We start from the raw sequence: 14,360 nt of genomic DNA, 5'->3' as shown, positions 1-14,360 counted from the left end.
CTTCACAAATCTTAAATCCCACATCCGACTTCTGCCTTCACTTCCCACCTCATTTCACCAAACGCTAACCGCGTAATGACGCATAGAGTCCACGTTCACACGTGACTATTACTCCAGCTTAAGGTTATCTTATCGCCAAACCCACCAAACTCATTCTCTACGATAGTAACCTTATGCATGCTTAAATCCCCTCCAAAACACCCCTCTCCCTCTCTCCTCACTCCACACTCCTCACTCCACATCCACCACCAAAGCCACAATCATGACATCTCTCGCGCCCACACCCTCCACAGAGATTTCCGAATCTCCCGCTCGAGAAGAAGCACGCGCCTATCTGCACAATCTGCTCTGCAAAACGCTACTCGTTCACACAACCGATCATCGCATGTTTCGGGGGGAATTCAAGTGTACCGATTCTGTATGTTTGCCTTTCTTTAAGATTTCTCAACCTCGCACAAATGTATACTCAAAGATACAAGATAAAGGAAGAAGAACCCCCAGAAGAGAAAGCTAACCCATTCCCCTCACCCCAGGACCTCAACGTAATCCTCTCCGAAACCTACGAATATCGCATTCCCCCCTCTCCCCCCACACCCACACCCACACCCACACCCACATCCACAACCTCCTCATCCACACAACCCCAAGATCCCACCTCCTCCGCCTCGCAGTCCCAACCTCAACCCCAACCCCTCCTAAACATCACCCCCCGCTGGCTCGGTCTCGTCGTCGTCCCCGGCGCCCACATCCTCCGCATCGAGCTCGAAGAATTCGAAAGCCAAACACGCGGTCGCAAATCCTAAAAACCCTAAAAACCCTATTAAGAAAAACCTAAACCCTAACATCTTCCCATCTACTCGCAGATGAACACAAGATGCGCTCTGGTCAAAGACAGCCACCTCCCGCTATACTCCAGTCAAGACAGGAATACTTTCTGGTTAAAGACAGCAGTACCATGGCATATCCCACATGTGATAGCGCATCGCTAGAGCTTGGTAGAGGTGGGTGCAGATGTATCAATACAAAGCAGACTACGATTATACAACGTCAAGCATAGCCAGCATTCAACTACCTGACTGATATGAAGTTTAATATCCATAAAGTGAGGAGAGAAGATGTGGTGGCGTTTAGACAAATGAGATGAATCTGGCTCGACATTGGTTATGTTTGGGAATAATCTACCACAGAGGGTCATCTTTGTTGAAGGATTGGAATAATTGTGTGGTGATATGGATGGCAGGGACAGCGGATCACTGTCTGGAAAAGCTTGAGTGTTAGGAGGTAGAATTAGTGACCATCTGAAGATCATGAGATGGGCATGGTGGATGAATCAAGATACCCAGAGAAGACAAATCTAGACAAGACAGCTAGGAGTTTCTCAAAAACAAAAATATCAACTCAAATGATAGAAGAATTCATTAAAAACTACAGATACAAAAGCCTCCAAGCCCATAATCGTGTTCCCACCCCATCCCCTCAAACCCTTTTTAGCTCCCCAGTTCACCAAACCCTCCTTTGCCGGTTTCAACACCCGTATTCTCAGATCGTATATGATCAATTACCACCCCGTTCTGATTCCAACATTATCATCATTAGAAAAAAAAGGAAAAATCATCGATCCATTCCGAGCAGAGCAGTAATAGCAGCTTTCGAAGCAAAGCTAAAGAAATCTTGGAAATACCCGCCACTAATTCAGTCCGTCCCTTTAACACCATCACAAGCTGATTATACCTAGACAATCTTCTCATTCAGCATCATTCTTTTCCTGAATTCAAAAGTTGTTCGACCATTATGCGAGCTCTTCTTGACGACCTCTTAATTCACCATTGGTGATGCTACCTTGATGAGAGTGAGCAATCTCTTCTTCCTCCTCCTCATCTTCGTATTCATCACCACCCTTGTGAGCTTCAGCTGGTATCCAAAGACCACTCTCATTATCATTCAAAGGTTGATCTTGGCCTGTAAGATCATGACCTTGAGCGTTACGTTGAATGTTGTTTCGTCTACGTTGAGACAAAGTACGAGCGCGAGTGGAAAGGTTGGAAGAGACAGCCGCATTGGAGTTGACCCAGTTGGTTAAGGAGTCCTCACAATCTTGGATGATGGCCTTGCTCGCTTCATATCCATCATATGCTTGTCGGGTCTCACCTGGTGTGACAGGGGTGTCATCAACAAGTTCCAAAAGATGTTTTCCGTAACCAGCGATGATAGCGACCTTTTCGCAATGTTCACGGAGAGCATCAAATTGGTAGGTGTAAGCAGCCTTGAGCTTCTCACGGGTGATGTTGGAAAGTTGAGCTTCAGCGACCAAAGATTCGGCCTCAGCACGAACCAATTCTTGCTCAAGAACGACAATTCTCGGAGATTCTGGCTCCTTGTATTTGAGTTGAGCGATTTGATCAGTAATCTTTTGCTTGCGATCTCTGCTTGGTTGAACGGAAGCTTCGATGTTTCTGATGCTCTTGATAGTAACACGATATTGGTCATAACGATCAACATATTGATCCTCAAGTTCACCAATTTCGTAGAGCAATACACCGAGCTTGTCGGTAACATCTGATACGTCTTCATCGCAAGCCTCACCCCAAATGGAGAGTTGTTGCTATGCTGTGTTAAATTGACGCATTTGAATATGATAAACAGAATGACTTACTGCTACCTCCATTCTCTCTCTTCCGACAAGTTCCATACTGCGCATGACATTCTTCTCCATCTTCACGAGTTGACCAAGCTTTTTGGAAAGCTCTGGTCCTCTAGTGTTGAGGGCAGAGTGTGTCTTGAGTCGCATAGCATGGCCTGAGTTTATGATTGTTAGCAAATCATCCCTTGAATGACACAGCGAATGTCGTTTTTCATAGCTGTCGCAATGAGAATTTAAATCAAGGTTCACGACAGCGACAGATATGATGATACCCGACACAGACACGCCCTATTTTGGTATATCCAGAACAGTGTGTTCATCATGTAATCATATCTGGAAGGGCTGTACAGAGCAACTCGATGTTCTGTCTTTCCCTTGTCCGTCCCTTTCCCTATGTACAGAAACTTGCGTGTACCCCACATCCATCATGTATAACATATCGCAAACGTCATAGAAGAAATGTACTGACCGAGACCGCTTCTGCCGAAGAACTTTCCAGATTTTGTACTCGAAGGTGGTGGAGGGGGGTTTTGAAGTTGCGAGGCCTGTGAAGAAGAAAGAAAGGAGACTCGTCAGTAAAAGTTCACATTAATCTTACGAAAAGATATGCCATCGCCAATCGAATTTGTCTGGTGGAACTTACAGTTGGAGCCCGCGATTGTCTCATAGAATATGTGCGATGCATTGTGAAGGCTGTCGGATTGATTTACTCAAAGGGTATCTTTGTTGTGCTGCGGGTCAAGGGCTCCTGTCGATTTGAAGCTTTGGATTAGGTGTATAGTAGACACAAAGGATTGTCTTGATTGATGATAGATTAACAAATTAACAAATTGATAAATTGATTGAAACGAGAAGGAAGCTTCGGGAGTGATAGATGGTTGTTGATATTGCTTTCTTGCGGATCTGGAGAGTTAAGTGGGACGGATACACTTTTAGTTCATGACGATCATACGAATCCTGGGTCATAGTTGAGAATGGTGGTGGTAGGTTGTAACAAGGAAATGACGTCAGTTGCTTACATACTCAATGGGGAAAAAAGGGTGATGTTCATGAGATGACCAATCACATGATTTGATTTGAAGTAGCCGGAAACATCAACAGGATTTTGATATGCAAGTACGAATGAATTCCAATGTGATCCATATCATCCATATCATATCACATACCGGTATTGGCTGTGTAAATTCGATGTCGGTTACCCAATGCACTTCTCTATGGATTCTCTACATACAAGACAAGTACCTAGCAGATAGCTTGATCTTCATCATGGTTATATATTAAAGAGATCTTCACTGTAACCTTATACTGCAAGTTCTTGATTGATATTAACCTATAACTTACAAAATGCTCCACCACCACCATCCATTGTTTCAATTGAGCATTCGTTCGCATATGCATGGAACATGTCAAAACGTTGATCAACATCACTTCAAATAAGGTTCACGAACATGAAAATCAAAGCACGACTGGACTTCAAAGCAAATTCATAGCAAATTCAAAGCGAAATTCAAAAAGCATCAATTGTCAACGTCAACGTCAACTTCAACTTCAACTTCAACATCAATACCCACGTCATTCTTTTCTTCATTCTTCAACCTACTTTACAAATAAATCAACACGGGAACTTTTCGGGAACGCTATCTATACCCGTTTCGTAAGCATCCAGTCCCGATTCCGTAGTTCTTCAAGAGATTCTAGTCTAGCGCCGGCAGCTATCGATTCTTACTATTACCTCAGTCCCCCCCTTTTTCATCATCCAAACCAAGGAACGGGGCTGTGTGGGCAAATGGATTTGAGTTTATCTATGCCTTGGCAGATCGTTGGGTGCTTGGTCTGGTCAAACCCAACACGCATGATCGTGATTTGTAGTCACGTGTCGCTTGTATTCTTGTTTCAATGATTTATCTTCCCTTTGTTTCTTCTTTTCCTTTCCTACATTCTAGACGTTCTTTCTTCGAATCTTCCCGTCTTTGTCTTTCTCGAACAATCATGTTGCTTTGATTGTCTAATGTTTCACTAATTGTACAAGTTTTTCAGAATTCATCCCTTGGGGACTTTTGGTCTGGATTTACAAGGAGACTCCTGGTGGTCATGATCAGTGGGATTAAGAAGTATCTATATTCTATCGAGTACCCTTATATCGAATGCTCTCGATGGGTAATGTTATATGCTAGGTAGGTAGCAAATAAATTCGAGCTTCTTGAGCAGATCAGTTTAATCTCTCCCAAACTCCTCGATATCTAGATTGGCAATAGAGATGGAAAATTGACCTTGTAATTTTTAGAAGTAGTTCTTTGACTGGCTACTAGGTACTTGACTTACCTGACGGAACATCAACTTAATGTTCGAGAAACCTCAAGAACAATCAGATCTCCTCAGCAAAGAGGCATGTCTTTGTCACTCACTGGATCTTGAATAAACGGAACTGAAACCTTCTACAACAGTCACAACAAAGAAAATACCAATCTTGACTTACCACCTGTAACCAGGTATGCAGACACCCAGAACAACTCCCTCCAATCCCCTATATAAACACCAACTTCATCCCCCAATCCATTCATCCCCGAGTCTATCGCAACCGCAAATCTACTTTCTTGAAACGAATCCAGACACGAACAGAAAGTAGTAATTAACCCACCCCAAAACCACCAACATGAAGTTCATAACTCTAACCCGTCTATCAACCCTCATCGCACTCACCACCGCAATCCAACTCCCAAACCATGAACCACACTGTTCTAACCATACCCATTCATCTCATAGTAATCATACTAGAGTTTCGACTTATACACCCATTCCAACTACCATGCTCACATTACCCGGTGGTGTATTTGTACAGACGACGATGCCAAGCGCTACTCAGACTGCAGATTGAGAATGGCTGGATATGACGCCGGTTGTGTGTACGAGAATGAGGGACAGATGTGTATGAATGGTGAGTGGTGAGTAGTGAGAGAAGAGAGTAGATCTTCTTGTTCTTGGGGTATAATAAGGTTTTCTTATTATCTCGAATTGTTGTTGGAATTTTTTTCCACTTTGAATTTCGAATCTTGAATCGTGCTTTTATATCGTGTCTTTGAGCTGTTAGATTATAATATCTATATCGTAGAGTGTTTACTAATTATATAATCTTACCTTTTATATAACCTATATTTCACATACTCATATGATACCTATTAGGTAGTACCATCCCATCCCTTCTAATAATATAAAATTTTATCAGTCTTTCTATTCATTACTTCATATCATCTACAACTTTAAGACGACACGTGATCATTTTACACATCTATCTCGTGTCGTACATATCAAATGGATATCCTCAGTATCTCACCCAACGTTATGATCTGAGTGAAAACCTTACTAGATTCTTCTTAACCATTTCCTCTTCATTTGAATCATTAACTTACCGTTTATCTCAACATATCTCATCTCCACATCTTCGCATTTTAGAAAAGCTCTTTAGACTTCCCCTTCCCTTCCCTTCACTACCTCTCCCAAACTCTCTGGATACATCATACAACAAGATTTTAAGACCGTGCGACAGCAAGCATGGCATGGATAACCGATACGAGCAAAAGATAACAGAATCAATCAATCGTGATCTACAACGCAGAGACTACTGGTACGAGATAAGAAGATGGGATGGGATTGAATTGAATTGAATTGAATTGAATCCTTTCTAATCTAATCCATGATCACGATTGAAATCCTCGAGTATGGATGCTCGTATAATCACAAAAATAACAAAATTTCTCTAGATGTTAACAATACATAGGTAATCAATTTCCCCGGTATATTGAGGAGCCACATTATTTCAGGTACTGTCACCCATCCTATCATTCAGCTACTCGACCTCGTCTGCATCCTCATCGTCGTTATTGACCAAAAGCTTGAATCTGGAAATCTGCAGATAAAAGGTCACTGACCATACGGAAATTGTCTTACTCATTGAGGAAGCTGATAGGTCAATTGAAAGTCATCAAAAGTCGTTGAGAGGTTGACTACATTGGATCTAATCCTGAATGGGAAGGTGCTCACCCCAATTGAATACCGATGATTAAGCTTTTGGTGGTGCTTGGCAGATGCACCTGCCGCATATGTTATAAAGCTTCAAAGTTACCCTGGTGTACCTTATTACATGGCTCGGATGGTACTCTTTGGTATCACATCGGCCTGCCATGGCGGGGCATGTCAATATCATCGTGAACGATCATTCGCTCAGACGAGATCTTCACCTGCAAGTACCAAGATTGTGCAGCCGACATACATGAGGGTTGCCAGGTACAAGGGGAAATTCGATGTTGTGTGATCCGAGGTGTTGATGGCAAAATAAAATTGACAGAGGTTGGGGAAAGTGTTGATAAAGAGCTGCATTTCCTGATCGTCAAGTTGGATCTGGTACCTCTTCACCTCCTTCTCGAGTCACCGCTTCTTCTCTCCTTCGTTTCCTCACCGTTTCCACTTTCTCCCTCTTCGTTTTTGAAGATTTAATCGATTGCCTGACAATTGATATCATCAAACCTCTTCGATCATGATGTATCCCAAAACCGCCATTTGTGCGGGTTTGCTTTCCCAAGCTCTCCCAGCATATGGTGCCGTCATGGAGAAATTGGCTGCAGCACCTAGCGGATGGACTGCGGCGTCGGAAACAGATTCAACTGCAGCCATCACCCTCACAGTCGGTCTCGCTATGCAGAACCTCGATCAATTGGAAGCCAAACTTCTTGCCGTTTCCACACCAGGAAACGCAGAGTATGGAAATCATCTCGATATTGATGAAGCCAATGCTTTGTTTGCCCCTTCTGCGGATGCAAGCAGCGCGGTGACTTCATGGTTGACAAGTGCTGGTGCTCAAAATATCGTGAGCGATGGATCGACCATTTCCTTTGCCACCACAATTGAGAAGGCCAATTCGATGCTTAACGCATCATTCAAAAGCTATACAAGCAATGGCGTAACGAAAGTTCGAACTACTCAATACTCCGTCCCGGATGATGTTGCCGAACACATCGAGCTCATCTCTCCAACAACTTACTTCGGAAAGACCGTCGCAAATGTGCCAACTAAAGTTACAAAGAGAACTACTTCACCTTCGAAAGTAACAGTTGATGCTGCTTGCTCAACGTCCATTACTCCTAAGTGTATCAAAGAATTATACAACATTGGAGATTATACCCCTTCAGTTTCATCCGGAAGCAGAATCGGATTCGGTAGTTTCCTCAACCAATCAGCTCTCTATAGCGATCTCTTCCAATATGAGAGCTACTTTGGTATTCCAGAACAGAACTTCACAGTTACTTTAATCAATGGAGCTACCAACGATCAAAATGCAGCTACTGCTTCAATTGACGAAGCAAATCTTGATGTCCAAAACATTATTGGTGTTGCTCATCCTTTACCTGTTCAAGAATTCATCACTGGGGGCTCCCCACCATTCATCCCCAACATTGATTTACCAACTCCAGCCAACAACTCCAATGAGCCATATTTGCCATATTATGAGTACTTGTTGTCTCAACCAAACTCCGCTTTACCACAAGTCATCTCAAACTCTTATGGTGATGATGAAGATGTATGTTTTCTCCAATTCTCTTCATCCTTGATGATCCATTGCTAACCCATTACTTAGACAGTTCCATATGCATACGCCGTACGAGTTTGCAACTTGATCGGTATCATGGGTCTCCGCGGTATCTCCGTTCTTGAATCCTCAGGAGACACCGGAGTAGGAGCCGGTTGTGTTGCAAATGATGGTCTCAACACTCCATACTTCCAACCTCAATTCCCTGGTACATGTCCATACATTACATCTGTAGGAGGTACTCAAGCCGTCGCTCCCGAAGTTGCTTGGGATGATGGTTCAGGAGGTTTCTCAAACTACTTCTCTACCGCTTGGTACCAAGTAGCTGCTGTGGATGAATACTTGAGCAAACATATTAGCCCAAGCACCAAGGAATACTATGAGAGGTATACAAACTTTTCAGGCAGAGGTTTCCCTGATATTTCAGCGCATAGTTTGACTCCTGAGTATGTTCTTATGCCCTATCAAATCTTGCTAAACATTTACTAACCCAAAACTAGTTACCAAGTCGTCTATGATGGTGAACTTTCCCCTTCAGGTGGTACTTCCGCCGCTGCTCCTGTTGTTGCCGGTATCCTCGGACTTCTTAACGACGCACGATTTAAAGCAGGAAAACCAGCTTTAGGATTTGTTAATCCGCTCCTTTATCTTCTCGGCAAAGGAGCTCTTAATGATATCACCGGAGGAGCTAGTGTAGGATGTAATGGTGTCAATGGACAGACTGGTAAGCCAGTACCTGGAGGAGCAGTTATTCCATATGCAAGTTGGAATGCGACAACAGGATGGGACCCAGTTACCGGATTGGGAACACCAAATTTTGAGAAATTGAAGAAACTCGTTTTGAGTTATTAGACTCGCTCCCGAGATGCTGGATCAGTGGATGATGAATTGAAGAGCTAGAGATGGAAGGGTTCAAAAGGGTTATAGAGGGATTTATACATAAATTACGTAGAAACGAATAATTGCAATAGTAAAGTAAATTGATAATTCTTAAAATGATGATCGCTGTCTATTGCATTACAATACATTGCATTGTATTACATTGCATTTCAACACATATACTCAATTTAATAACATGTTTCCAAAAAAAAAATAAGCGATTTTTTATACCTCATCAATTTTGAAATTTAACTTCAATCACTTCTAGACTTATCAATATATCTTCAAATTGAATAAACTCTTCAGAATAATTAATATCTTAATTAAACGAATCGATATATAGTTTTATAGATATATCGAAGGAATGATTGTGAAGTTAGAAATAGATAAATTAAAGATTCGATTTTTGAGACTGAAAATTAACATATTTCCAAACTATTTTCAATCGTTTTCGAACTTTCGCCTCGAAATTTCCAATTCAATTAAAAAAAGCATGAATTATTTGAAACTTAAATCAATAGTATAATCAATTATTCGCTATCATTTGATCAAACTTTCATTTGAATTGGATTTTATTTAGTGAAGTTATTATAAATTGAAATCAGAAAATATAATATTTAAGTATTTTTAATAAAGCACTGAAATTTAAGGTTTTGGAAATATGTTATTAAATTGGGTGTAGTTTTTTTTTGTAATCAGATACCCGATGTACGAGTATATGTGATTGTACATACCTACATGTACACACGGCATAGATAATTAGGTATTGGTATTGTAACTTGTAATTAGATACCTAGGTAGATAGCATCGTATAAAACTAACCACATCGAATCGAACCGCATCGAACCGGACCGCACCGCATCGCACCGCATCGGACCAGGTAGGAGGGGAGGGGTAGGGTAAAGAAGATACCCCCCTCTCACCCTGGGGTTTTCATGAAAGAAATTGGATTCTTGAGTTGTAGGTGTGATAGGTTACTTTATCTTAATTAGATTAGGTGATTAGGTGAAGTGGAAGTGGGTAGGTGAGAGGGGGAGAGGGGAGAGGGGGAGAGGGGGAGAGGGGGAGAGGGGGAGAGGGGAGAGGGGAGAAGGGAGAGGGGAGAGGGTGAGAGGGGGAGGGGAGAAGGGAGAGGGGAGAGGGGAGAGGGAGAGGGGAGAGGGGAGAGGGGAGAGGGAGAGGGGAGCGGGGAGAGGGGAGAGGGGAGAGGGGAGAGGGGAGAGGGAGAGGGGAGAGGGGAGAGGGGAGAGGGGGAGAGGGGAGAGGGGGAGTGAGTGAGAGGGGAGAAGGGGAGAGGGGGAGGGGAGAGGGAGATGTGAGGGGAGGCAGAGAGATGGATTACCCCGCATTAAGGTTAATTAATTATTAATAGGTATTAATAGGTAGGTAGGTAGGTAGGTAGCTGGAGGGTTGGTGTTGGTGTTATTATCTGATGGGATGGGATGAGATGGGATGGGATGGAATGGGATGGATGGGATTTTTTATCTAGATAGATAGTTTTTATAATTTATGAATGATTTGGAAATATTAAATGAATAAATAAATAGATAGATAGACAGATAGATATATGGAATTAAGGAATTGAATAATTGAATAATTGAATAACTGAATAATTGAATAACTGGACTGGGAATCACATTTATCATCTTATCTAGGTGAGAGGAAGAGGAGGGAAGATGAGAGGAGGGAGGAAGGGGGGTTGGCAGTTTAGGTATATTTGGGAACTTGTGGGTTTGGGTTTGGATGGATAAATGGATGGGAGGTGGTAGGTACCTAAGCAAAGCTAGCTGATATGCTTGTGGAATGAGATGAGAAATTGCTGGATAGATGGATATTAGCTAGGTATGTAGTAAGTACCTGGTATCGTTGCATAGATACGTAGGTAGGTAGATAACCTTAGATAAAATTATCAGACGCGTACGAATGATATGCGGATGGATATTATGTAGGTACCTACGATAGGTATGCAGGACCATCTATTCCATTCCAACCTATTCCGAGTATTCCAATTCATTCCGAATACTCCAATCCAGCCAGACTATGTAATAAAATACATGGGATCGATTCGCCACGCAAAATGGATCTGAACGGAAGAGAAAGCTCAATGGATTTTACTGCGAGACTGTGTTTCTTACCAGTACATTATATCTTATATCTTACGTCTTACATCATGACATCATATCATGAGATGAGATTGGGTAGTACGAATCACCCCGGAGGAAATTTTATATACAGCTAGGTTCCTAGCTGTAGTCGCAAACTCGCAGACAGCTAATCTAGCTGATAACTTTGTCAGCATATCTACGAGTAATCGGGATAATTGATTTAGAGTCGAGAAACTGAGGGTTCTCTAGGGGTTTGCAGCTAGCTAGGTAGGTAGGTACTGGTGAGCATGATAAGGAAGGTAGAAACGATAAATTTATCAGGGTTGACAATCTGAACTGTGAGATTTGGAGCTCGGGAATTGTGAATCGATTTGGAAGTTTGGATTTGCGGATTTAGTATGTTGTGGGAGTAGGGAGAAGGAGGTTTCTACTGGAGATGAGCTGAGAGGAAGGGGAGTATTGATGACGATGACGATAGATTGCATATTCGATATGTATGTACTGGGGTTATATGCAATGCAATGCATGAACTACGAGGTAGTATCTACCTACCCAGGTATCCAGATAGATTCGGAGTCGGAGTTTTCTGTTGGACACATCGTCTTGTTATGTCATGTGAGGAAAGAACTGTGTTACTTATTCTTTCCTTTCTCTTTCTTTCTTTCTTCCTTTCTTCATTGTTGTTGCTTGATTCTATCACGATTGCTCTTGTTTTTGCAATCTCAATTGCAATCGAGTGATTCTTTTCTATCCTAGAGTCTCAGACTCTAATTACCTAGGTAGTAATTAAGTAGAGAAACCGATCTCCCAAAGTGCAACTCTCAAACCATTCCCGGGATTGATAGAGTAACACCGCAAAAGATTTCTGTCTGGGAAACGAGCAAGATGTCGTTGAATATTAGACAAACAGTGGTTTTCCTTGTGTTCTTCGCATCGACAATTCTGGCAGGTCGCTTTTCGGATTTCTCCCATGCGAAGGGGTTTCATCCGGATTTGAAAGATAGGGTGGAGGGGAATAGGAAGAGGAATTATCCCGGGTATGGGCATGGGCATGGGAATGGGACGGAGGGGTTTAGGTTTCTGAATAAACATACAGAGGGTGAGTTTAAGTTGGGGTTTTGAGGGATTGGGAGAGGAATGGAGGAATTGAGAGGGGGGGAGGGGATATTGCATCGTGTTGTGAGATTCAGAGCTGACGAATGATCTTGCGTAGAATATCGAGTTAAATCTCTCCCTGATATCCCCTTTGATATCGGAGAAATGTATGCGGGATTAATGCCAATTGATATGAAAAATGAATCAAGAGGGCTTTATTTTGTCTTTGAACCCACGGTTGGAGAACCGGTTGACGAGGTTACTATTTGGTTGAATGGAGGGCCTGGTGAGTTATACTTGTAATTTACTTTGACATCTGGGATGGAAAACTGCAAGGAAGAAGCTAATGATCAAACTAGGCTGCAGTTCTTTAGAAGCCTTCTTTCAAGAAAATGGACGGTTTATTTGGAGTTGGGGAATGTATACTCCGCAGATTAATCCATATTCTTGGGTCAATCTTACGAATGTTCTTTGGTGAGTAGAATTACTGCTCTTACTGTATCCATCTGAGAGAAAACCATGACTGATAGTGAAAAGGGTCGAACAACCAGTTGGAACGGGATTCTCGATTGGTGAAGTAACTGCTACAACTGAAGAAGATATCGCAGAGGATTTTGTCAACTTTTTCTTGAATTTTCAAAAGACGTTTGGGATTAAGAATTTCAAGATTTATGTTACAGGAGAAAGTTATGCAGGAAGATATGTCCCGTATATATCTTTGGCTATGTTGGAGAGAAATGATACGGAGTATTTTGATGTTTCTGGTAAGGATTTTCAAGTCATCGAATGTCAAGTAATCCTATCACTAACATCAAATAGGAGCTTTAGCTTATGATCCCGTCATTGGCTCCTATGTATATGCCCAACAAGAAGCACCAGCCGTTCCATTCCTTCTCCAAAACAATAATATATTCGGACTAAACGCAAGCTTTGTAGCTCATTTAGAAGCACTTCATGAATCATGCGGCTATTCGGATTTCATATCACAATATTTAACATTTCCACCATCTGGTGTTCAACCCCCTAAGTACTTCGACTATAACAACGAAACTGATCTAGCGTGTGATCTTTGGGGTTCAATCTACTATGCAGCATACGGACCAAACCCGTGTTTCAATGTTTACGAAATCGTTACTCAGTGTCCTCTTCCATCCGATCCACTAGGTTATCCAACGGACTTACAGTATCTATATCCAGGATTCGATCAAATCTATTTCAACCGCACAGATGTGAAAAAAGCCATGCATGCACCCATGGAAATCGACTGGAGCGAATGTTCCGGCCCCGTATTCATCGGAGGAGACGACGGCGAAGGAGGACCCGAACAAGAAGGTGATCTCAGTGCAGATCCCATTCAATCCGTTCTCCCCCGCGTCATCGAAGCTACCAATCGTGTCCTCATCGCCAATGGAAATCTCGATTACGAAATCCTCACCAATGGCACACTTCTCGCGATTCAAAATATGACGTGGGGAGGAAAATTGGGGTTTCAAGAGAAACCGGCGAAACCGATTGTAATTACGTTGCCCGATTTGCAGTATGGGAATTTGTTTATTGACGAGGGATTTGGACCGGTAGATGAACCGCAGGGAACGATGGGAGTGCAGCATTTTGAACGCGGCTTGATGTGGGCGGAGACATTTCTGAGTGGACATATGCAGCCCCAGTTTCAGCCGAGGAGTAGTTATAGACATTTGCAGTGGGTTTTGGGGAGGATTGATGAATTGTAAATAGATATGTTCAATGAATAGGTGTGTGAGATGTTGAGATTGGTAGGTGTGAAGACTTGGGAATTGATGGATTTATATTGTATTGATGAGGAATGAGTGGTGAATGTGAAATCTTTTAATAGTGGTTTATTTATTTGTTAAAGGATCAGATACTAGTGGTTAGATTCTATATAATAAAAGCTGATGGTGTATATATTTGTATATATATATATATTAGAGAGTAATCGAAGTGCTCACTTGACCCTGCTAATCACAATAACTCAAACTCCAAACTCCAAACTTCAAAAGCTAACTGGATAATCGATGATGATGATGATGAGTAAGTTTTT

The 14,360-nt window shown here is 42.2% G+C and overlaps 5 protein-coding genes across 5 annotated transcripts; 4 read left to right on the top strand and 1 right to left on the bottom strand.

Moving 5' to 3' along the window:
* Positions 1 to 262: 262 nt before the first annotated feature.
* Positions 263 to 1,416, top strand: EAE98_003146 (uncharacterized protein; the record flags this gene model as incomplete). The annotated part of the gene is made up of 2 exons (XM_038950766.1): positions 263 to 418; positions 534 to 1,416. 2 exons carry the CDS (start codon positions 263 to 265, stop codon positions 801 to 803), a joined length of 426 nt encoding a protein of 141 aa, XP_038813295.1. The 3' UTR covers positions 804 to 1,416.
* A 160-nt stretch (positions 1,417 to 1,576) lies between these two features.
* On the bottom strand, positions 1,577 to 3,581 carry EAE98_003145 (uncharacterized protein). The gene is made up of 4 exons (XM_038950765.1): positions 3,285 to 3,581; positions 3,111 to 3,186; positions 2,654 to 2,796; positions 1,577 to 2,602 (listed from the first exon to the last, which is right to left on the bottom strand). Exons 1-4 carry the CDS (start codon positions 3,324 to 3,326, stop codon positions 1,790 to 1,792), a joined length of 1,074 nt encoding a protein of 357 aa, XP_038813294.1. The 5' UTR covers positions 3,327 to 3,581; the 3' UTR covers positions 1,577 to 1,789.
* Positions 3,582 to 5,294: 1,713 nt separating this feature from the next.
* Positions 5,295 to 5,516, top strand: EAE98_003144 (uncharacterized protein; the record flags this gene model as incomplete). The annotated part of the gene is made up of 1 exon (XM_038950764.1): positions 5,295 to 5,516. The coding sequence occupies one exon, from the start codon at positions 5,295 to 5,297 to the stop codon at positions 5,514 to 5,516; it is 222 nt and encodes a 73-aa protein (XP_038813293.1).
* A 519-nt stretch (positions 5,517 to 6,035) lies between these two features.
* EAE98_003143 (uncharacterized protein) lies at positions 6,036 to 9,284 on the top strand. Its single transcript, XM_038950763.1, has 4 exons — positions 6,036 to 6,355; positions 6,417 to 8,213; positions 8,271 to 8,668; positions 8,723 to 9,284. Exons 2-4 carry the CDS (start codon positions 7,173 to 7,175, stop codon positions 9,072 to 9,074), a joined length of 1,791 nt encoding a protein of 596 aa, XP_038813292.1. The 5' UTR covers positions 6,036 to 6,355; positions 6,417 to 7,172; the 3' UTR covers positions 9,075 to 9,284.
* Positions 9,285 to 12,091: 2,807 nt separating this feature from the next.
* Positions 12,092 to 14,031, top strand: EAE98_003142 (uncharacterized protein; the record flags this gene model as incomplete). The annotated part of the gene is made up of 5 exons (XM_038950762.1): positions 12,092 to 12,305; positions 12,420 to 12,587; positions 12,661 to 12,775; positions 12,839 to 13,065; positions 13,121 to 14,031. 5 exons carry the CDS (start codon positions 12,092 to 12,094, stop codon positions 14,029 to 14,031), a joined length of 1,635 nt encoding a protein of 544 aa, XP_038813291.1.
* Between the last annotated feature and the right edge of the window lie 329 nt (positions 14,032 to 14,360).

Source organism: Botrytis deweyae (assembly GCF_014898535.1).
Source record: "Botrytis deweyae strain B1 chromosome Unknown BDEW_005, whole genome shotgun sequence".
NCBI lineage: Eukaryota > Fungi > Ascomycota > Leotiomycetes > Helotiales > Sclerotiniaceae > Botrytis > Botrytis deweyae.
This window is presented reverse-complemented; position numbering and strand designations above follow the sequence as displayed.

Bases quoted from the DNA above. Each gene is read 5' to 3' on its own strand.
- EAE98_003145 (XM_038950765.1), bottom strand. From the start codon at position 3,326: ATGCATCGCACATATTCTATGAGACAATCGCGGGCTCCAACT. The intron at 3,187-3,284 runs GTAAGTTCCACC...TCTTCTTCACAG, and splicing joins GACAATCGCGGGCTCCAACT to GCCTCGCAACTTCAAAACCC. The intron at 2,797-3,110 runs GTCAGTACATTT...TCATAAACTCAG, and splicing joins CTTCGGCAGAAGCGGTCTCG to GCCATGCTATGCGACTCAAG.
- EAE98_003143 (XM_038950763.1), top strand. From the start codon at position 7,173: ATGATGTATCCCAAAACCGCCATTTGTGCGGGTTTGCTTTCCCAAGCT. The intron at 8,214-8,270 runs GTATGTTTTCTC...CCCATTACTTAG, and splicing joins CTTATGGTGATGATGAAGAT to ACAGTTCCATATGCATACGC. The intron at 8,669-8,722 runs GTATGTTCTTAT...ACCCAAAACTAG, and splicing joins GCGCATAGTTTGACTCCTGA to TTACCAAGTCGTCTATGATG.